Source organism: Populus trichocarpa, chromosome 6 (assembly GCF_000002775.5).
Source record: "Populus trichocarpa isolate Nisqually-1 chromosome 6, P.trichocarpa_v4.1, whole genome shotgun sequence".
Classification (NCBI taxonomy): domain Eukaryota; kingdom Viridiplantae; phylum Streptophyta; class Magnoliopsida; order Malpighiales; family Salicaceae; genus Populus; species Populus trichocarpa.
This window is the reverse complement of record NC_037290.2, coordinates 18,841,858-18,862,613: the sequence shown is the minus strand read 5'-3', so window position 1 is coordinate 18,862,613 and position 20,756 is coordinate 18,841,858. Positions and strand designations below refer to the sequence as shown.

Here is a 20,756-nt window from a genome sequence, read left to right as displayed (position 1 = left end):
GCAAAAATAAAAAAAAAACACAAACACACTAGTAAAAATCAAACATAAGTGTAACTAAAGGGAGGCCAAGTGTAAGATTTACTTCATTTTCCAAGTTCTTTTTTAAAAAAAAAAATACAAAAGAGCTAAAATAAATTATCAAGAAATGATATCCGAAAACTAGAGATATAATACTGAAACCGAGTTGGTCGTCGAAAAGAAGGCATAAGAGAAGGGCACGGTAGTTGAAAAATAGACGAAGCTTAACTTCAAGGCAATGGCGACTCTGCAACCAACTTCCACACCACCACCCTTAACATGCCACATTAGGTGAGAGCAAGAGATCCAGCACAACTTTCTATACCCTACCCTTCCATTCATAAAAAAGAAACACTCACCCCCTCTCAACCCAGTAGCTCTCTCGCCCCTTTCCATTGCTCAACATGGAAGCCAGTGCTGGACTTGTCGCTGGCTCTCACAACCGCAACGAGCTTGTTGTCATTCATGGCCATGAAGAGGTAACAAACACTAACAAAACATACCTCAAACAAGAGCCTGCAGCAAGAAACCATGCATGAAGTGACTTCTTTGTGTTTGTTTTTGTTTTGGTGCAGCATAAACCCTTGAAGAACTTGGATGGCCAAGTTTGTGAGATATGTGGGGATGAGATTGGCCTAACTGTAGATGGTGATTTGTTTGTGGCTTGCAATGAGTGTGGTTTTCCTGCGTGTAGACCATGCTACGAGTATGAAAGAAGAGAAGGGACTCAAAACTGTCCTCAGTGCAAGACTAGATACAAGCGTCTCAAAGGTAAAATATCATTCTCTTCGATCTTATCTTTTATTGCAAAGCTATAACAGTACTGTTGTCTTGGCGTGGATTTTTCATTATTTGAGAAATTTGTATAGGGAGTCCAAGGGTTGAGGGGGATGATGATGAAGATGATTTGGATGATATTGAACACGAGTTCATCATTGAAGATGAGCAAGACAAGAATAAGTATCTCACCGAGGCAATGCTTCATGGGAAGATGACTTATGGAAGAGGCCATGACGATGAAGAAAATAGCCACTTCCCACCAGTCATAACTGGTGTCAGATCAAGACCTGTAAGTGATGCTGCTCTTTTGTTTTGGTTCCAATTCAATGGATTTGTTTTAGAAATTTTTAAGTGGAGAATATAAAAATGGTTTAACATCTGTGCAGGTGAGCGGAGAGTTCCCTATTGGATCTCATGGAGAGCAGATGCTATCTTCTTCACTTCATAAGAGAGTGCACCCATATCCAGTTTCTGAACCTGGTATTTACTTGTCACAAGCATTGATTGAAATGATTAACCGAAACATTATTACGATAATCTCACATGATTTTCATGTATTTGCACGAAACAGGAAGCGCAAGATGGGACGCAAAGAAAGAGGGAGGGTGGAAAGAGAGGATGGATGATTGGAAAATGCAGCAAGGGAATCTGGGGCCTGAACAAGAAGATGATGCCGAAGCAGCCATGTATGTATCCAGTTTCTTATAGTAGGATATGCCTAGACCAATCTTGCCATGTTTGTAACGACAAATTAGCCTTCTTCCGAAATCATCAGTTGACATTGAATGATATGTTGTGAACTATTATTGCAGGTTAGACGAGGCAAGACAGCCACTCTCCAGGAAAGTACCAATTGCGTCGAGCAAGATCAATCCGTATAGAATGGTTATTGTTGCTAGGCTGATCATACTTGCCTTCTTTCTTCGCTATAGAATTTTGCATCCGGTGCATGATGCAATTGGGCTATGGCTGACATCTATAGTCTGTGAAATCTGGTTTGCGATTTCATGGATTCTTGATCAGTTCCCCAAGTGGTTGCCTATTGATCGCGAGACTTATCTGGATCGCCTTTCTCTCAGGTCCATAGAATTCTCAAACCAGAACAAATTTAGAATTTCCAAGATTTATATGTTCGGGAAACCGACTCCAATGATTTCTTTTCCTGCTAAAGCAAGTTTCAGAAAAAAACCACTGATATTTTTTTGCAACGCAGATACGAACGGGAAGGCGAGCCCAATATGCTAGCGCCAGCTGATATCTTTGTCAGTACTGTGGATCCTATGAAGGAACCCCCTCTTGTTACGGGTAACACAATTTTATCAATTTTGGCCATGGACTACCCAGTTGAAAAGATCTCATGTTACCTCTCTGATGATGGCGCTTCCATGTGCACCTTTGAAGCCATGTCTGAAACTGCTGAATTTGCTCGAAAATGGGTTCCATTCTGCAAGAAATATAGCATAGAACCTCGAGCTCCTGAGTTTTACTTTGCTCTGAAGATCGATTATCTCAAGGACAAAGTTCAGCCAACCTTTGTCAAGGAACGTCGAGCTATGAAGGTTTGTTTGTAGTTAGTGTAGAACCCTATAGAATTTTTCAAAGCTTGAAGTACTTGCAATCTATTTTAGCTAACATTCTATGATTTTTGGTCTTTGGCAGAGAGAATATGAAGAATTCAAGGTTAGGATAAATGCAATTGTAGCAAAAGCACAGAAGGTTCCTCCAGAGGGGTGGATCATGCAAGATGGGACACCATGGCCTGGAAACAATACCAGGGATCACCCTGGTATGATTCAAGTATTTCTTGGTCACAGTGGAGGCCATGACACTGAAGGAAATGAGCTCCCTCGCCTTGTATATGTATCTCGTGAGAAGAGACCTGGTTTTTCACATCATAAGAAGGCCGGTGCCATGAATGCCCTGGTAAATAAACTTGAGAAAAATTCGTTTATCTTACATGCATCGAGTTCTCTCACCTTTGAAAGGCCTGCATGTGATGTGATACCTCTGACTTTTTGCAATTTTCAGATTCGGGTCTCTGCAGTGCTAACCAATGCTCCTTTCATGCTGAACTTGGATTGTGACCATTATATAAACAATAGCAAGGCCGTTCGAGAGGCTATGTGTTTCTTGATGGACCCCCAGATTGGAAAGAGAGTTTGCTACGTGCAATTCCCTCAAAGATTCGATGGCATTGATAGACATGATCGTTACGCCAACAGGAATACTGTTTTCTTTGATGTAAATCCTGGACTAAAACAAACCCATGCTTGTGTATGTTCTCATACGCCGTGCGTGTGGAAAGCGAGATGATGTTTTGTTTCTCTGTGTCGCCTGCAGATTAACATGAAAGGTCTAGATGGAATTCAGGGTCCGGTGTACGTCGGCACAGGATGCGTTTTCAAAAGGCAAGCTCTGTATGGCTACGACCCTCCAAAAGAACCCAAGCGCCCAAAGATGGTGACCTGTGACTGCTGCCCATGTTTTGGGCGTCGCAAAAAGAAGAATGCTAAGAATGGTGCAGTTGGAGAAGGCACAAGCCTGCAAGGTTTTCAAAGATCTTTAACTGGATAACATTCTTTTCATACTGATTTCCCAACAATCTTCTTTCCCTTCCCTCATCCTAATGTGTAAGGCATGCTGGACAGGAATGGATAACGAGAAGGAGCTACTGATGTCTCAAATGAATTTTGAAAAGAGGTTTGGACAGTCAACAATTTTTGTGACTTCAACTTTAATGGAAGAAGGTGGCGTACCTCCTTCCTCGAGTCCAGCGGCTCTGCTAAAAGAAGCCATCCATGTGATCAGTTGTGGGTATGAAGACAAAACTGAATGGGGACTCGAGGTAATGTAAACAGCAAAAATTTCTGTATCTCCACAAAGCGTTGAGCAATTTAGGTTGAAAAGAAAGTTTGCTTGTTGCTTAGAAGTTTCTCCATTGAATAAATTTGCCTTTTCCTGTGCAGCTGGGCTGGATTTACGGTTCAATCACAGAGGATATTCTGACAGGTTTTAAGATGCATTGCCGTGGATGGAGGTCTATTTACTGTATGCCAAAGTTAGCTGCATTTAAGGGCTCAGCTCCCATCAATCTATCAGATCGGCTCAACCAAGTGCTTCGATGGGCTCTTGGTTCTGTTGAGATTTTCTTCAGTCGTCACAGCCCTATGTTGTATGGCTACAAGGAAGGAAAGCTCAAGTGGCTCGAGAGGTTTGCATATGTGAACACAACTATCTACCCCTTCACTTCCTTAGCACTCGTTGCCTACTGTTGCCTCCCCGCCATCTGCCTGCTTACTGATAAATTCATCATGCCAGAGGTAATGATACAATTGTTATTTCCTCCGTTGAAACACAACGGAAAGCTTTAAAAGGCAAAACCATTACAAAAAAACGATACTGGAATTGAACTCTGAAGTAACAATAAGATGTTTTCAAATGCTATGTTAACACGAGAACATGATTTTGTTCATTTATAACAATATCATTACATGTTCTCAATTTGTTTGTGATCCAGATAAGCACCTTTGCGAGTCTTTTCTTCATTGGCTTGTTTTTGTCAATCTTTTCAACGGGTATTCTTGAGTTAAGATGGAGCGGAGTAAGCATTGAGGAATGGTGGAGAAACGAGCAATTCTGGGTTATAGGTGGTGTATCAGCTCACCTCTTTGCTGTTGTCCAAGGTCTTCTGAAAGTTTTAGCTGGTATCGACACAAACTTCACTGTCACATCCAAGGCAACAGATGATGACGATTTTGGAGAACTATACGCATTTAAATGGACAACCCTGCTTATCCCTCCAACCACTATCTTGATCATCAACCTTGTTGGAGTTGTTGCTGGAGTCTCAGATGCCATAAACAATGGGTATCAGTCATGGGGACCTCTATTTGGGAAGCTCTTCTTTGCCTTCTGGGTGATTGTCCATCTCTACCCATTCCTCAAAGGTCTAATGGGGAGGCAAAACAGGACACCCACTATTGTTGTTATATGGTCAGTGCTCTTGGCTTCCATCTTCTCCTTGCTATGGGTCCGAATCGATCCATTTGTGATGAAAACCAAGGGACCTGACACCAAGCAATGTGGAATCAACTGTTAAATGTGTGCTTGTTTTCTAGTTGATTTGTGCATCTCTAGAATATACATGTACATATTGCTTCTATGGGAATACGATATGCGATGTAACCGACAAAATGGAGATGCCCAAGGAATAAAATTAGAGTGAAAATCTTGTATAGCAACGAGCATTGAACCCAGTTTTGTAATTGAAATGAAAAACATTTTCCTTATCACGCGTTCACACTAACAGCCCCAAGGAGTGCATAATTCTGCTTTATACACTTGGATTGCAAAAGTTCTAACCACTGCACCTATCTCAAAACACCAAGAATCTCAATCTTTGAAGGTCTCACAAGTCATCCTGGGCCAGTAAATAAATCTCATAAGTCATGGAGCATGTGTCAATGATGGCTTATATTAAAAATTCACCTAAAATGTTTGAAAACTTCGTTCCTTGTCAATCAAGAAACCTCCAAGTGCATGAACATGCATGTCAAAGCAAGCCTGGTGTTTCTTGGGAAGATCTTCACTAGAAGAACTCAAATTATAATCCTTTATTGATTAAGGATCCTATGCTGGAACATGCTGTTATCTATTTATACCGCAGTCCATTTCTGCTTGTTCCTTGAATATCTGATGAGGTCCCAAATGCACAGACCAAACATAGTTGGTATATGTTATGCCAATCTCTGCTGGAAAAGAACGTGAATTCCATGAGGGGAAGAAATGGAAAAGAAGGTAATGTATGAAAGTTTTCAAGGTCAATCTGAAAGGCAAACCTACAGTGAAGATTTGAGGCTTATGCACTAATCTTAAGGTTGTGGCTACAAGGATGACATTTTCTATTCTCTTTGAGAATAGCCATGATGCAAGCCTCAGCAATTGTTCATCATTTTATGTTCAAAATAGCATTTACTGATATCCAAAAGAACTTCCAATTGGCTCTTGTCCAAACTCTTCAATAAACTAGATTTCAGATAACTGAGGGAGGATAATAAACAACCTTCGTGTTCTAGTTCCAGATAATGTAAACAGCATGCAAAAAAGCATTGGAGAATTTCGTTGATATATACACAAAGCACATGGAGGAAAAACAATGCATGAAATAGGTCATGAAGCTTATTTGAAACACAATTTCCTTTTTCACTAAAATGCAACGCATAGATTTGTTAAGAAATTTTCCTACGATTACCTAGAAGCAACAGGATAAGTTCAAAAGTGCAACCCAGAAAACCAAATTGACTGAACTGTTATTTTGTTTAATCTCTCATGGTATCACAACATGAAAAGCATTTACTTACCAGAAAATATCTGCTTTCCTGAAATGACTTGAAAAGATTGAAGCAGGACATCTTTTTTCACCAATAGTCTCCACATGAACAGAGACCATCTTTGAAGTGATGGAATCTATTGGCATCCCTTACCACAATAACTCTCTTTGTGATCTTTGACAAGAACTTAGTCCAATTATGACAGTCTAAACAAACTCGGAGATTCTTGATAATCCTAATTTCAGCTCCAGGTTCAGTAGAGATAAGGCCAAAGGCAATGGCCAACTTCTCACTGTGAACCTTCATTGTCAGTTCCTTCTCTTCCTCCTCCAGATCATGCAAAACAGTGGTAGTCTCTGTCTGGAATCCTGCCTCTGTCATCTTTCCAGTCAATTTATCTAGTTCTGCATAGATTGCCTTTGATTGTGGATGGGACTGGTCACCAGATGTGAAGACATGTGGGACCTGACCAATCTCAATCAATGTACAGCCTGGAGTCTTTGCTAGCCTTTTCTTCTTAGCTACTTGTCTTACTGAAGCAGCTTGTGGATATTTCCTCTCTACTGAATAGATATTCGACATTAAGACATAGTATCCTATATTTTCTGGGTCCAATTCAAATAACTTTTCAGAAGCTACATGAGCTAGGTTTGTGTCCTTGTGGATCATACAAGCTCCAAGCAGGGCACCCCACACGGGAGGACCAGGCTCAACGGGCATTGCCTTGATAAATTCCAAAGCCTTTTTCAATTGTCCAGCTCGTCCAAGGATATCAACCATGCATGCATAATGCTCGGCTAATGGTTCAAAGCCGAAGTCATGGACCATAGTGTGAAAAATTCCATCTCCTTCTTTCACTAACCCAGCATGACTGCAAGCATACAATACAGAGAGAAAAGTGAGACCAGTGGGTTTAACAGAAGAAGACAACATATCGTAAAAGAGCTTTAGTGCTTCCTGCCCGTGCCCATGGAGACCATAACCAGAAATCATGGCGTTCCAAGTCACCTCATTCTTCTCAGGCATCAGATCAAATAATTCCCTAGCTACTGTAATGCTCCCACACTTTGCATACATGTCAATCAGAGCCGTTGAAACATAGACATTGGACTCAAAACGATTGCTCTTAATTAAACTGTGTACCCATTCTCCAAGACTTAAGGCTCCAATTTGAGCACAAGCCGAAAGAATGCTGGTAACAGTAACTGGATTTGGATTGACATTATTTTTTTGCATCGTCTGAAAAAGGGAGATTGCTGCATCTGTTAAACCATTTTGGGTACAACCCGAGATCATTGCATTCCAAGAAGCTAAAGTCTTCTCTGCTGATTCATCAAAAAGTTGCCTTGCAAATATCATTTCATTCAATCTACAATAAACAGTAGTCAATGCAGTTGAAACAGAAGAATGGGAAACGATACCAAGTTTCACACAAAAACCATGGATACAATTACAAAGATATGAATGACCGAAAGGAGAATACACAGGAATCAACCCCACAATAGTACTTGAACTAACTCTCTCTCCAGAACTAAGCAGTTCTTTGAACAACCTCACCGAATCCTCAGTCTCGCCATTGCAAGTAAACCCTGAAATCATTGCATTACAAGAAATCAAGTCTTTCTTACGAATCTCCCCAAACAACAACCTCGCAATCTCAACTTCCCCGCATTTCGAGAACAACGAAATCAAGCCCGTAAGCAACGAAACATGAGAATAGAAACCACACTTTATAGCCAAACACAGAATTTGCATGCCTAATTTCAACTCTTGTAACTCAGCCACAGCAGGTAAAACAGCTATAACTGTAGTTAAATCAAACCTGGGCCCATTACCCAAAACCATATCTCCAAAAACTCTAATTGAGTCCTCGAAACAAGAATTCTTAACAAACCCAGATATCATTGTATTATACAAAACAGTATCTATTTGAGGCAATCTATCAAACACCTTAATAGCTAAATTTTCCCGCCAAATTTTAAAATAAAAGTCGACAAGGGCAGACCCAACAAACAAATCCAAACCAAACCCATCAATTATTGCCTTTCCATGTAATATCCCACCAATTCTAGCATCCCCAAGACTCGCCGCAGCCGATACAACGAAAGCATAACTATAATCATCGGGCTTTAAACGAGTGCTTTTTCTCAAATGGGTAAACAGAGAAATCGCCGACAAAGGCTTGTTATTGGTGGAGAAGCCTTTAATGAGAACGTTAAAGAGGAAAAGGTCCGGTTTCGGGACGGAGAAAAAGAGTGCACGAGCGTGGAGAGTGGCATTGAAGTCGAAGAATTTGTGGGTGAGTTTGGTGGCGATCGAAATGTCGTTTAGGAGGAGGCTGTGGTGGATTAGCTGGGCTTGGAGTTGGGTTAAGTGAGAGAGGGTGGCAGCTTTTCTGAGGAGATTGAGAAAGAAATCGCGGGTACGAGGTATGTAATAGCAAGTTTTAGCTACTGTCAATGATGCTAGTATGGTTTTTGGGAGAGACATCTGAGTGTTTCCTGCTATTTCCTATGCAACTGAGGATTGGTTATTCATTTTTTTGTTGCTGGTTGGTTGGTTGTTAACGAAGAAGAGAGTGGGGGAGAGGGTGGAGCTGGAGACTTGACGAGAGCTCTCCTCGAGACACCACCACCACAGCCTACAGCCTACAGCCTACAGGGGTTTTTCCTTCTGTTTTTTTCTTTTTATGCGAAAGTGAAACGATTATTGTTTCATGTTGAACGACAAGGTCGTTTTCGTGGAGATGTGACTGACCTCTTTGCGATGTCGTTTCGTTGGTGTATCTAGCATAAAGACTTTTTATTGGTCAAAGTACTTTTTGATTATATATATATATATATATTATAAAATTATTAACTTTGTTTAACTTTCAAGATATTTTATTTTTTAATAGAACATGTAATTTATGTTATGGAAATTGGGATGTTTGATTCCAATAAATAAAAAAGAAGATGAAAATAAAGATTAGGAGATTTCCAAAAGGAAAAAAAATTGACACTTAATATAAGAAATAAACTAAAAAGCGAGGGTGGTGTTTAATAGTGTTAAATACTATTTAGAGACTCATAATACATTATGGATTGGAGCGGCTCTTTTTTTATTTTTTTTATTTTGATCTTTTAACTTTTAACTTTTGTTTTCATCAATTGAGTCATTTAGTTACAAAGTTAATAGCCAATTGATTTGTATTTGCTGACTAAAAGAAAAATTAAAAGAATGAGAAGCAACATAAAAAAGACAAGAACAGATGTGTTTAAAGTTGGTGAGAAAAGTATAATTTAGTTCTTCAATTTTAAAAATTAGAATTGTTCGGTTATTTATATTTTTTTAAATTCAATTTTAATACAAAACTTTTTATTATTATTATTTTCAAGTCCCTAGTTTATGAAAGAAAGAGAGTTTCACTGGATTCAAGTATAGAAAAAGAAATTCATCGTTTTTGCACATTACGGTCACCAAATTAATTTATCTTGATATTCACGGGTTTCATTTGAAAAAAGTAGCTCAATGGTGGTTATTTAGAATCTCAATAATACCTAAAAACTAGATCAAAATCGAGAAAGAAAAATCTAACCCAATTTGATTTTGTATTTTAGGATTATTTTTTTGAATTTCTTAGGTTAATAAATTGGTTTATAGGTGTTTTGATGATTTTTGATGAGGTTAAAATGGGTTATAAAATGAGTTTTTAGAAAGAAAATGATTTTATCCTAATTTTCCAATTATCCCTGTGGAGACCAAAATATAAGCAAATAAATGAGACATCATCTAATGATCTTTTTATAAAAAAAAATAAGGGTGGGCAACTTAAAAGAATATATATATATATATATAAGCCACTAGTATGGCGTGCCTGGGCTCTTTTTATAGGGTACATACATGCAGGGCCACTAGGCTCGTGGTCCTTGGCTCTGTTTTAGAAGGGGGGTTTTGCAATTTTTTATATTCTTTGTTTTTGAGCATAAGAATCTTAAAAATAAATTTTTATTACATCTAGTTTCTATCCAGCCATGGATCAAAGTTATAACGGGTTAAGATATAATATCTCGAGCCTTTATTTTTGTTGATTAATGTATTTTCCCTTTAATTTTTTTTAAAAATACAATTTAATTCTTTGTTATTGTTAATTTTTTTTATTTAACTTAAAATAAAAAAATATATAGTTTCATTATCTTTTATCATTTAGTTTAAAAAATTATGTTTAACTGAGATCATGTCAATGACCCAGGTCATAAATCTTTTTTTATTTAAATTGACCGAGTTGATATATTATGATTTTTTTAACTTCATCTTTAATTTTTTTTATAAATCTTCAATTTATTTTCAGATTTAATCCAATTCGTGGTCAATTAAGACCCAATGAAGGCCATGTCAGGAAAAGAATAAAAGAACGAAAAGAAAAGAAACATATTATCTAATTGGATTAACTGATTATAATCATGTCTATTACTCGGGTTGTAAAATTTACTTGTTAACCCGGGTCAATATAATGTATCATCATTTTATCCCCCCTTTATTTTATTTTTTTATTTAATCCCTTATATTTTATTGTTTCACTTTTTAGCTATGATTAAGAAAGGTTAAAATGACAGCTCTGTAATTTTTTTTGACCCATTGAAGTAAACCGATCAATTCACTACTCATGGCCTCTAGATCAATGAAGTCACACCAATTTAGAGCGTGTTAGACAGTGTGATTGCAAGTGCTTTTCAAATAACTTTTCGTGCCAAAATACATGCCAATAATATTTTTTTCATTTTTAAAAAATTATTTTTGACATCAGCACATCAAAACGATCCAAAACATACAAACCATATTAAATTTTAGCAAAAATTAAAAAAAATTCAAATTTTTTGGGAACACAGCCGCAGCCGCGTTCCCGAACGAGCCCTTAATATTCATGGCCTCTATATATATATTTATGCGCGCCAAGTATACAGGGAAACATGGGATATGAAACTTTTTTTTTTTTACTTATATGAGATCTTGAATTTCCAATCCTTTCCTTCCTTCTCATTTTCTTTCCATTCCCTTGATACAAGAAAATTACAGGAAAAGATGGAGCCGAAGGCTCACTACTGGAAAAAAAAAAAAAGAGAATAAAACAAAATAAATTTCCCCACTGAAGTTAAGATGAAAAAAAAAAATCAATTTACATTTGACCAGAGAAGACCCTGTAATTTTATCTCTACCGAGTGAAGAAAAGTTAGTCTAGTGGTTGATCAGGGCCATGAAGGTGTTTTCATGGCCATGAGTGGTGGTGGTTGCTTCTCCAGAGCTTCTTTCGTTTGTATACGATGAGTCCTAATGCTGTACTCCTCTACCTGCTTGATGCTGAAAGCAATTAGATATATCCAATATATACATTCCACGACAATAGTATTTTTTTAAAAAAATAAAAGAAAAAAAAACCCTAAAATTGTGCACGACAAGCTAGCTAGAAAAACTAAAAAACTGAATGATTTTGATTTTTTCCACAGGTGTTTTACGTATATATGCAAGGGACCCCAGCTACATGCTTGCCCAGAGACAAAAAATAGAACTTTTTGTTTTTGCTAGAAGGCCAGCCTTTCAAGCCATACAAGTAATGATGGACTGATCTAGGCCAGCCAATCTGATAGAGGACAGAACAGATTGTCCACTTGTGTAATAATTAATCTGTTGAAGACAATCGTGAGAGACAGGGGGGGGGGGAGAGGGAGAGAGAGAGAGACAGTATTGATTAATCCCAACAACTTGAATATCTAACCAGGTAGCAGTAGCACTGCCATTCCTCAACCATATCAAATAAATAAAAAGCTCGAACAATTGATACAACTTAACTAGGATGATGCCGCATGAACAAGTTCTGTTAGGACAGGTTATGCGACAGCAATTTATTGACTGACAAGGGTTTTGCTCTGCATTTACAAGGGCAACACTCAAATCCAGACCTAACCACTCCCACCATGCAGCAAACATGTTTTAAAGCATGTTGGGCGGCCATGACAGCCGGAACATAAACAGTTTATCAATCCATAGAAATACAATATAAGCTTGTTCTAGTACATGTTTGCTGGGATTGGATTGTTGGGTTTTATCGGAACCTTGCAAATGATGGGATTCTTCAAGCCAAAACAAAGCTTGAACTTATCTACTTGTATCAAGTTCCATCCTCAATAAATAATTCTCTCAAGTGTTTCTAGACAGAAGTTTGGTAAAAAGAACAGAAAAGGAAATTGATCCATGAGCAGTTAAGATTTCTAATGCACAGAACCAAAAGACTGTTTTGCTTAAAGAGAAATATGGCACATGAAATGTTTAGCACGTTGTAGTGGGTATCTCACTACGCTTTTTTCCCCCCCTACGAAAACCCAAGTAATACAGCATGCGTTTTTGTTCTCACCTGCATAGCTGTTGTTGACGCCAATAGAGCTTCACATTGATCAAGCTTGGCTTTCTCTTGTGCTGCAACAATGGCGAGCTCATAAACCAAAGCATTCATCCCCTCCACCTATAACACGAAATATAATAAAAGAACCACAAATAAGCATTAGATCTGCAAATAATTTTGGCAACAACAGTATGTAGTTTGAGGAGAGCATTGGAAATTGAGAAGCGTAGCCTAAAATGGAATTAATTCAATTTAAAATTTAAAGAGTTAAACTAAATGAAGAAAAATCCATGAAAGAATTGATAAGAGTTTGATTTTGCACTTCAAATGAGTGATTCCTAGTCATAATGGGAGCTTAAACAACAAGGTGAGCATGGTCCATAAAAATAAAAATTCAATTTGCCAATCTATTTCCAGCTATCTCTTCCCTTGTTATCCACTTCAACCATCAAGTGGGAACTGATTAACGATGCATGGTTCATATAATGGTAAAATGAACATGCAGCTCAAATGAGAACTAAGGGGGGAAACCTCATCATCACGCTTTATGCATTAATTGACAAAATTGAAAGAGAGATAGCTAAGACATGTATCTCACTCTTGGAAGTAAAGAACATATGGAAGATCCCATTGCCTGCATCACATCAACAGCTGAGCAAATAGCAACCTTCAAAGATTCTATATCTGCCTGAAAAAGTACAGCACCAATAATGACATCAATGTCCATAATTTCTCTCTCCAGAAATCACTTCCGATTTTCTGTTAAAACAAAACATACCTTTGCCCCACCAGTCACTGGAAGACGAAGAGTGCTTGCCTCCAGATCTTCCACAGCCCCAGATAAAGAATCAATATGATCTTTCTCAAGTAAAGCCCAATCATCAAGGTAGGCGATCTAAATCAATTGGCATAGCAATTAGATAATGGGGTAACTCAATTGGATTCAACTCAGCAAGACTAAACCTCAGTTCGAAACTAGTTTAGGAAATGATGCATGAATAAAGAACTTGAACAAATTTAAAATAAATTTTGAAATGAAATTGACCACCAAGATGTTTGAAGTTGACTCTAACCAGGGTATCTTTTTCACATGAACATGTTTCTTTGTAAGAAGTACATCTATAGAATTGAGAATATAACAGGAAACTAAGCTTGTTTTCTTCAACATCAACTTGATCCTACAACAGCAGAGACTTCTTCCGATGTGTTGGATTTTAAACCAGCTTAAGACCCTATTTGATCTATTAAAAACATGAAAAGCAACCACATTTTGTCAAATAATAACATGTACATTATTTTTCAGACAACAAACAACCAATAAGTGCTTGATTTTTAGCATACCATAAGATAAAGTTCCCCACTAGCGTGGAATCAAACTTCTTCCCCATCATTTTTAGAGCCACATTTAATCCAGAAACAAGATGCTGGAAGTTAACAATTCTGAAGCAATGCCGACAATAACCAAATCTCTTGCAATTTGTCTCCCTGCAGATGCTCTTGTTCATTAAGATAAAGGCCATCTTGTTTTGATTCTGCCATAACCAAGTTATATTATATTCCCTTTGGTCTTTTGCTCATCTCTTACAAGTTCTCATCAGAATCTATCCTCTCCGTACAGATACTGGTGTTGGCCCCTGATTCACACAGCTTAATGTCTCCAGTAACTTCAACCCATCTTACAACTGCCTTCTCACAAATGCTTCTATTTTGTTTGATGGGGTACCAGTTCATATAAGCCGCATATAATAAAGACATGAAATGGACTGCTTATATCTTTTTTGTGTGTGCGGGTGCGTGTGCTTTGATTTTACCATAGAAAGAGAAAGCTCTTGTTGTTATCAGCTAATCACCCAATTATAACATCAGTTGATGCAACTGGATAACTAAAGTATTTGTGAACAACCATTCCATAGAAACTCATAATGTTTTTCCCTCATGAACTTCTACTCCTCTCCTTCCTCTCCACATTCTATCCAACCGTGGGTTTTAAGAGATTGGAGAAGACCAATCACAGTCCAGTCCAGTTCAACAGCCCTTGCATTTTATTGGCTTGCTCCTTGTGCAAGAACTTGTTTTTTCATAGATGCCCAAACCACTACAATGTTCTATTTAAAAATATAGATTTCAAATTATACATTCACTGCTTTTCAAAATTCCAAATGCTCTAGTGTACATTCGATTCAACCATATCTTTCCAACTTCACCATGCTTTGGGCACTACATTCATAGAACAGGAGCATGGTGGTGTTCACCTCAGAGAAACAAATGGATTATCATTTTCAATTCAAATCCCATGAAACTAATTTTACAGAAGAGAAGGGATAGCAATTAGCTTTTTTTCTTTTTCAAATCAACATTTTTCTTTCCCCACCAAAAATATCAGAAATCCACATTTCACTGAGAATAAAATTGCCAAGTGATTACTTATAGCTTCGAAAAACTGCTTTTCAAAGCTCCCCTATTCAACAACTGTTAACCTTCGATCTGTCCATATAATTCAAGATCTCCCAGATGCATATAGGCGTATTTTGCACATGATTGGTTTGAAGCCCCCTACTCTTCCATTTCTGTAGACAATAAGTTATGATGGCGGGTGCTTCATCACAAATATTTGCTTACCCTGTATGTTGCAAGAACCTTAAACAATGCCAATCTAAGTTGATGCTAGATAGCATGAACATTTATATAGGACTAAAACTCATCTTTCTCCCAAACACTTGACATACTACCTACATGTTAGGTGTTTTAATGAAAAGTGTTTATCCACACTCAGCAGACAGAACCTGGATCCCTTGTTGCAGGTCATTACAATCATGGATTTGAATATAGTTTTTTCCCCTCATTCCCCTCAAGTAGAAATGATTGCAACTTCTATTTATATAATTTTAAATTAAATTAACGACAAATAAGGATTAGAACGAAATAAATCAATCTAAAACACATATTGGTTGCCATAAAGAACCACAACCTACAACATACTGACAGAGAAAACCATTCAGCAGATAAATAGAAACAATTAGATCATGTTGTGAAATACTAAAACAGTAACGTCATGGTAAAGAGAGGCATTACTTGATCAGTCAATACTGCATTCAGTTTGAGCTCCAATTTTAGCTTTTGGAGATTGATCCTCTTCCTGATTACCGAATCCCACAAAGCTAAAGTGGTGTCCCAAACGTTGTATAAGGTTCTCTGCACCATCAAAACATGTTTTGAGAATTTAAAACATCAAAGGAAAGGAAATTCTCTTTGAACATCAAATTTAAGAACAAAAGCTTAATCATGCTCTATTCATAAGCCAAGGTTCATCTTCAATTAAAAATCACTGAAACATAAAAGGCCTATTGAACCATAAATAGCGGTGCATTTTAACAACCAGCCCTATTTTTTCTTCACCAGAACACCATTCTTTTTTCCCCATGGTTTTGCATTACTCGAAACAAGCATACAACTTTCTGTGTTTTTTAATAAAAAGAAATCTAATAGCTGTAGCCACTAAAAAGGACTGAAACTAAGAAAATATTGCCTTGAATAACGACTAAAGGCACCATATGGCTAGAATTATATTTAGTGAAAGAAGGCCCACATGAAATATGGCATCAAAAGTTCCATGCAATTAACAAAACATTAAGATAAATGGCAGATTCAGGAAACCTACATTCTAAGGAAGTCGGTAAATGATTACTACCTCGGCGGTCACCTTCTGAAAGTAAAGAACAGCCCCTGCCCGGGCATTAGCAAATCTCCACTGCAAATATCTGTTGTATAGAAGTCGTATCTGATGAGCATCTTCAATATAGCTTGCACCCTTTTTCCCCTTTTTAAAATCCGCTATAAAACTAAGCACAGAAGTAGAATTATTGAATTGACTGGAGACACTTGATAGCCTTATCCGAGATGGGCTAACCCCTGTAGGAGGAGTAGATGGTCTTGTCCGTGCTGGACTTACACCTCTACTAATGCAATTCCTACTTGGTGATGCAGGACGCGATCCAGGAGTTGGCAAGGACTGAGATCTAACTGCAGGACTTGCCAATGATATTCTGTCCGATAAACTTGATGCAACAAGTTTCTGAGCCCCAGCTATCCGCTGCAATTTATCACCAACTGAATTCACCTCAGACACTATGCCAATTTCTTCTAGCGATATCCTCGCAGTATCACTAGCAGAAACTTGTAAAGGTTTTATTACACTATCAGGTGTGGGAGTTCTCCTGAGTGAAGATAATCCAACTCCAACTGGAGTTGACAAAGATTTCACACTCTTATCAGTGAGATCCACACTTCTATTCAATGATGTATTCGAAGATACCTTCCCACCTATCCTACTAGGCCATCGATGCTGATCAATCAATCTAGAATGTAAGCCATCCACTGGTTTAGAGTTCTCTGATTGATCCTGCGAATTCTTCCCTTTAAGAGGACTCCTCTTTCTCTCTGGTGTAGGCTTTCGGGACCCAGTAGGCATTTCGGCCTGCTTATGAACTACATTTGAAGAAGGCCTCAATGTTCGATCGGAGGTGACATTATTAACTGGTTTTTCCTTCTTACTGATAGGAATAGAAATACTATCTGATTGAAATGAAACACTAAGACTTCTCATTGTAGAAGGCCATAAACTCTCTTGTAACCGGCCACCGGAACTTAGCCTTCTAGATGGAAATTGCACATCTACTGATGAATCTTGAACCGGTGTGGAGGGGTTTGGGGGTGAAGGTGGAAATGAAGGGCGCCTCCTCTCGGCCGATTGAGATCTTTTAGGCAACACTTGGGAAGGTGTAGGCAATGTTCTAGTGAGGCTTGGTGACGGGAAACGCCTAGCAACAGAAGGTGTTGTTGGAGAGGATGATTTGTACCTGGAACTAACTTCCCTCGTCCGAGGACGGCGGGTGGCTGCTGCTGCGGTTGCATTGCTGTTTCTTTCAGCTGAAACCAAGGGAGGTCTTGGTTTATCAAGAACTGCTGTGTGCTTCTCTAATTCACACACATCCATCAAAAACTATCCAAATTAGACCACATTTATGGATTCTTTCACATAATTAAACAACCAAATTTGACAGCTTCATTTTCAAGTATACCACATTGAAAGGAATCACACAAATTGCTCATAAAGAAGATCCTTTTCCCTGTAATAAATCTGCCACAAATGCACATAACCAGAAAGAAAAGTAAAGTAAAGATACTAGAGAATGGCAGTAAAAACAGCAAAGAATATAAACCAATAAAAAAGAAAAAGAAACCCCAAAAATTGAAAAAAGCTTACATCTTTACAGAGACTCGGATCTGAAAGATTATGAATTTGAGAATAAAAATAAATAAATGCAAGTGCGTATTGATTTTTCATCAAAATAAGCCCGAATCCAAGCAGATCAGGCCATGACAAAGAGTCTAAGCAATGGTTACGATAAAACACCATCAGGGGCCAAAATGTGGCACAGAAAAATCCGGAGAGTGGCACAACGTGCATTAACGGTCATCACTGTTTTTTTGGGTTGAAATAAAACTAACTCTTGGTCTAAGGGGTCCCCTGTGAAAATGGGGAGACTGAAGAGTGGACTACTGTGATGGAGAGGCATAGGATAGGATAAAAGACAACAAAAACGGGTGCGTAGGATAAGAATGGTTGTTTTTTCTTTTTCTTTTTTTTTTTACTCCCTCTCACGGGAGTGCCACTGTCGGCTGGGCTGGCAATTGAGGTACACTCACCAGCACAGCATTACCCACCTATTTCCCCGTTTCCTTCTCCCTCTCTTTTTACTTCTTTTTATGATGAATAGCCGAAGAGGTGTGGGTGTAAAAGAGTATTTTTAGAGTATTTTTTATTTAAAAGTATATTAGAAAAATATTTTTTATTTTTTAAAATTATTTTTAATATTCAAAAATATTAAAACCATTCAAAAATATAAAAATAAATTAAATTTTTATGTAATTTCAAAACTTACCGCATATAAGCAAACATCAACAAAGAAAAATAACAGCTTAACTAATTAGGTTTTACGTTTGTTTCTTAAAGATCATCGGTTCGAATCCTGTAAAATCTCATAACTACTGAAGGCTTGTATGACAATTAATTTCAGGATTCATAAGATTAGTCAAAGTACACACAATCTAACCCGAACACTCACATTAATAAATAAATAAAAAACAAAACATCAACAAAGAAAAAAAGAATTATTTGCTTCACCTTCTATATTTATCCATAACTCCCTGTGCTAAAATTAGCATAAACATAAACACCATATCTTAGGATGAAACTGTGATTCCCATTAATATGGGTGTTAGGGTTTAAAAGTCTGTAAAATAAGGTAATTGTGTGTGATCTGCACTAACTGTCCAAATCGACTCTATCCAGCGCAAGTGTTCTTAACATGTTATTGGATGAGAAATAAAATGACAGGTATTTGTTCAAATATAAACTGTGATGGGCATTAATGAAACAAAGAGTTGCCTCATTGGGATCCATCCCATGGTGAATTAATTTCAACTGTTCTTCATTTTCTAACCTGAGTTTTCTTGAATTGTCATCTAGTGAAACTAGAGTACAAGAAAGAAAAAAAAACATTGGAAATAATGTGATCTGTTCTTATGCAAACAATTTAAAATAGTTTAATGATTAGAAGATTGAAGTTGCAGGTGCTAATGTTCTTGGGGGTTATGGGAACAGACATGGAGGACCACGTGCAAGCAAGATCATTGCCCATCCCCATGAACTACTACTACTTACTCACACTCACTAATTCATAATTATTAAGTATTAATTCACAGTAGTAAAAATCTTTTTAAGTTATACTAAATCGTAGAACTGATTCCCTTGAGTGCAGAGCTTGGTGTATTATACTATTTACGTTTTGACCAGTGGGGAAATCCTTATTTCTTGATTTAGTTGCACAGATCCATGAAAACCCAGAAAGATTTAATGAAAAGTTTGGATTTTTAATAAAGAATCTATTTTGGCAGGTTTATGTCTCTGATATGGAAGACAAGTAATACAGTGATAAAGAGAGAGAGAGTGAGTGAGTGAGAGAGAGAACTGTATAAATCTCTCAGAAATGGCAGAAGAAAGATACACACTGAACCATACAAACATTTTACATTTCTCAAAATTCTGATTAAAAACAGAATTTAACCCATCCCCCCAAAAAGGGAAAAAAAAAGTAAGAAGGAGATCAAGGTTTCTCCATAACTGGCAAAAGGGTAAAAATTTAATATATTTATGTTAAAGGAAGGGAAGATTTCTCACCTTTCATTACTGACACAAGTCAAACTGTCTTTTGATGATGGAAAGTAGGAGACTAATCAATTATAATTAACTCTGTTGATACCGCTCCAGTATCCTGGAAAAAAGATTGGAAATTGAACAGAGAAAGACTCTGGCCGCTTCAAGAGATCGCCGAAGACAAAGATGAGAGAGAGTCAACGGTGGTTGGGAGAGAGAAAATTCCGGTGATGGGAGTGCAGCGATTGTAGTTTTGGAGAGAGGGGGAGGGAGGGAGGGAGAGTAACATGTAAATTAATAAAATAAAGAAAAGAAGAGAAGGTTTTGAATGAAAAATGAGGGAGAGGGAAGGAATGCAAGGGGCGGTTTTTCAGTTGAGAAGGGGACCGTTGTTTTCGCGCCACCTACTTTATTGACGGTTTTAAGGACTTTTCTTCCGGAGTGGGATGATAATCGGTATTTGCGGTCGAGTTTCTTTATATTTATATTTTATTTATTATTTATTAAATAAGAAATTTCAAAATTTATATTTTATTCATTGAATTTATACTATTTATTATTCAATTATTATTTAATATTCAACAAAAAAAATGTTAGTTTCATAATGAATTTTATAATATTTATATCATATCTATTATTTATATAAAAAAAATATGTTGTTTGAATTGGGTTAATATCCATTGAATTTAAATTAAATTATAATTCTTATTTTTTTTTCAGTTTTTTCTTTTTACCTTGTAACTCATTGTTTTTTTCTTTGATAGTAGTAATTAATTGTTTTCTAACACTCATTTAAAGCCTAAAATGCTTTTCCGGAGAATGTTTGTTATTATTTATAGTACAAGAGAGAAAATACTATAAACTAGAATATTTTTTTATTTCATTCATTGATATTTTTTTTAATTATCTTGCTATAAAATTCTCATAGTATTGAAGAAAATATTTTGACATTAAATTAATACTCAATTTAGCAAAAAACATAATTAATTTTACTACTGAAGACAAATCAACACTTTGAAGAACAAATTTGACACTA

The 20,756-nt window shown here is 37.1% G+C and overlaps 3 protein-coding genes across 9 annotated transcripts; 1 reads left to right on the top strand and 2 right to left on the bottom strand.

The window, feature by feature from the left end:
• Positions 1 to 251: 251 nt before the first annotated feature.
• Positions 252 to 5,087, top strand: LOC7465969 (cellulose synthase A catalytic subunit 7 [UDP-forming]). The gene is made up of 13 exons (XM_006381818.3): positions 252 to 497; positions 594 to 789; positions 888 to 1,087; positions 1,185 to 1,278; positions 1,370 to 1,484; positions 1,611 to 1,877; positions 2,012 to 2,357; positions 2,458 to 2,721; positions 2,827 to 3,039; positions 3,139 to 3,346; positions 3,447 to 3,643; positions 3,765 to 4,118; positions 4,316 to 5,087. The coding sequence occupies exons 1-13, from the start codon at positions 423 to 425 to the stop codon at positions 4,895 to 4,897; spliced, it is 3,111 nt and encodes a 1,036-aa protein (XP_006381880.2). The 5' UTR covers positions 252 to 422; the 3' UTR covers positions 4,898 to 5,087.
• LOC7465970 (pentatricopeptide repeat-containing protein At4g30700) lies at positions 4,182 to 8,800 on the bottom strand. 2 transcript variants are annotated; one of them, XM_024603481.2, is made up of 2 exons: positions 6,159 to 8,800; positions 4,182 to 5,549 (listed from the first exon to the last, which is right to left on the bottom strand). In XM_024603481.2, exon 1 carries the CDS (start codon positions 8,616 to 8,618, stop codon positions 6,216 to 6,218), a length of 2,403 nt encoding a protein of 800 aa, XP_024459249.1. In that variant the 5' UTR covers positions 8,619 to 8,800; the 3' UTR covers positions 4,182 to 5,549; positions 6,159 to 6,215. The 2 variants fall into 2 exon arrangements, with proteins under 2 accessions (XP_024459249.1, XP_002309359.2); XM_002309323.4 differs by having other exon boundaries at positions 4,182 to 5,546.
• Positions 8,801 to 11,117: 2,317 nt separating this feature from the next.
• On the bottom strand, positions 11,118 to 20,118 carry LOC18100567 (AUGMIN subunit 8). 6 transcript variants are annotated; one of them, XM_024602448.2, is made up of 8 exons: positions 19,745 to 20,118; positions 17,583 to 17,641; positions 16,193 to 17,478; positions 15,577 to 15,696; positions 13,283 to 13,399; positions 13,103 to 13,192; positions 12,517 to 12,624; positions 11,118 to 11,455 (listed from the first exon to the last, which is right to left on the bottom strand). In XM_024602448.2, exons 2-8 carry the CDS (start codon positions 17,611 to 17,613, stop codon positions 11,354 to 11,356), a joined length of 1,854 nt encoding a protein of 617 aa, XP_024458216.2. In that variant the 5' UTR covers positions 17,614 to 17,641; positions 19,745 to 20,118; the 3' UTR covers positions 11,118 to 11,353. The 6 variants fall into 6 exon arrangements, 5 of the variants coding, with proteins under 5 accessions (XP_024458216.2, XP_024458215.2, XP_006381879.3 ...); XM_024602447.2 differs by lacking the exon at positions 19,745 to 20,118 and adding an exon at positions 17,768 to 18,189; XM_006381817.3 differs by lacking the exon at positions 17,583 to 17,641.
• Positions 20,119 to 20,756: the final 638 nt, after the last annotated feature.

Coding starts and splice junctions, on each gene's coding strand:
- LOC18100567 (XM_052453857.1), bottom strand. CDS start 17,658: ATGTGCATTTGTGGCAGATTTATTACAGGGAAAAGGATCTTCTTTATG. Junction 15,697..16,192: donor TTCAGAAGGTGACCGCCGAG/GTAGTAATCATT, acceptor TTGATGGTGCAG/AGAACCTTATACAACGTTTG. Junction 13,193..13,282: donor CAGTGACTGGTGGGGCAAAG/GTATGTTTTGTT, acceptor GTACTTTTTCAG/GCAGATATAGAATCTTTGAA.
- LOC7465970 (XM_024603481.2), bottom strand. CDS start 8,618: ATGTCTCTCCCAAAAACCATACTAGCATCATTGACAGTAGCTAAAACT.
- LOC7465969 (XM_006381818.3), top strand. CDS start 423: ATGGAAGCCAGTGCTGGACTTGTCGCTGGCTCTCACAACCGCAACGAG. Junction 790..887: donor TAGATACAAGCGTCTCAAAG/GTAAAATATCAT, acceptor AAATTTGTATAG/GGAGTCCAAGGGTTGAGGGG. Junction 3,347..3,446: donor AGAAGGCACAAGCCTGCAAG/GTTTTCAAAGAT, acceptor CATGCTGGACAG/GAATGGATAACGAGAAGGAG.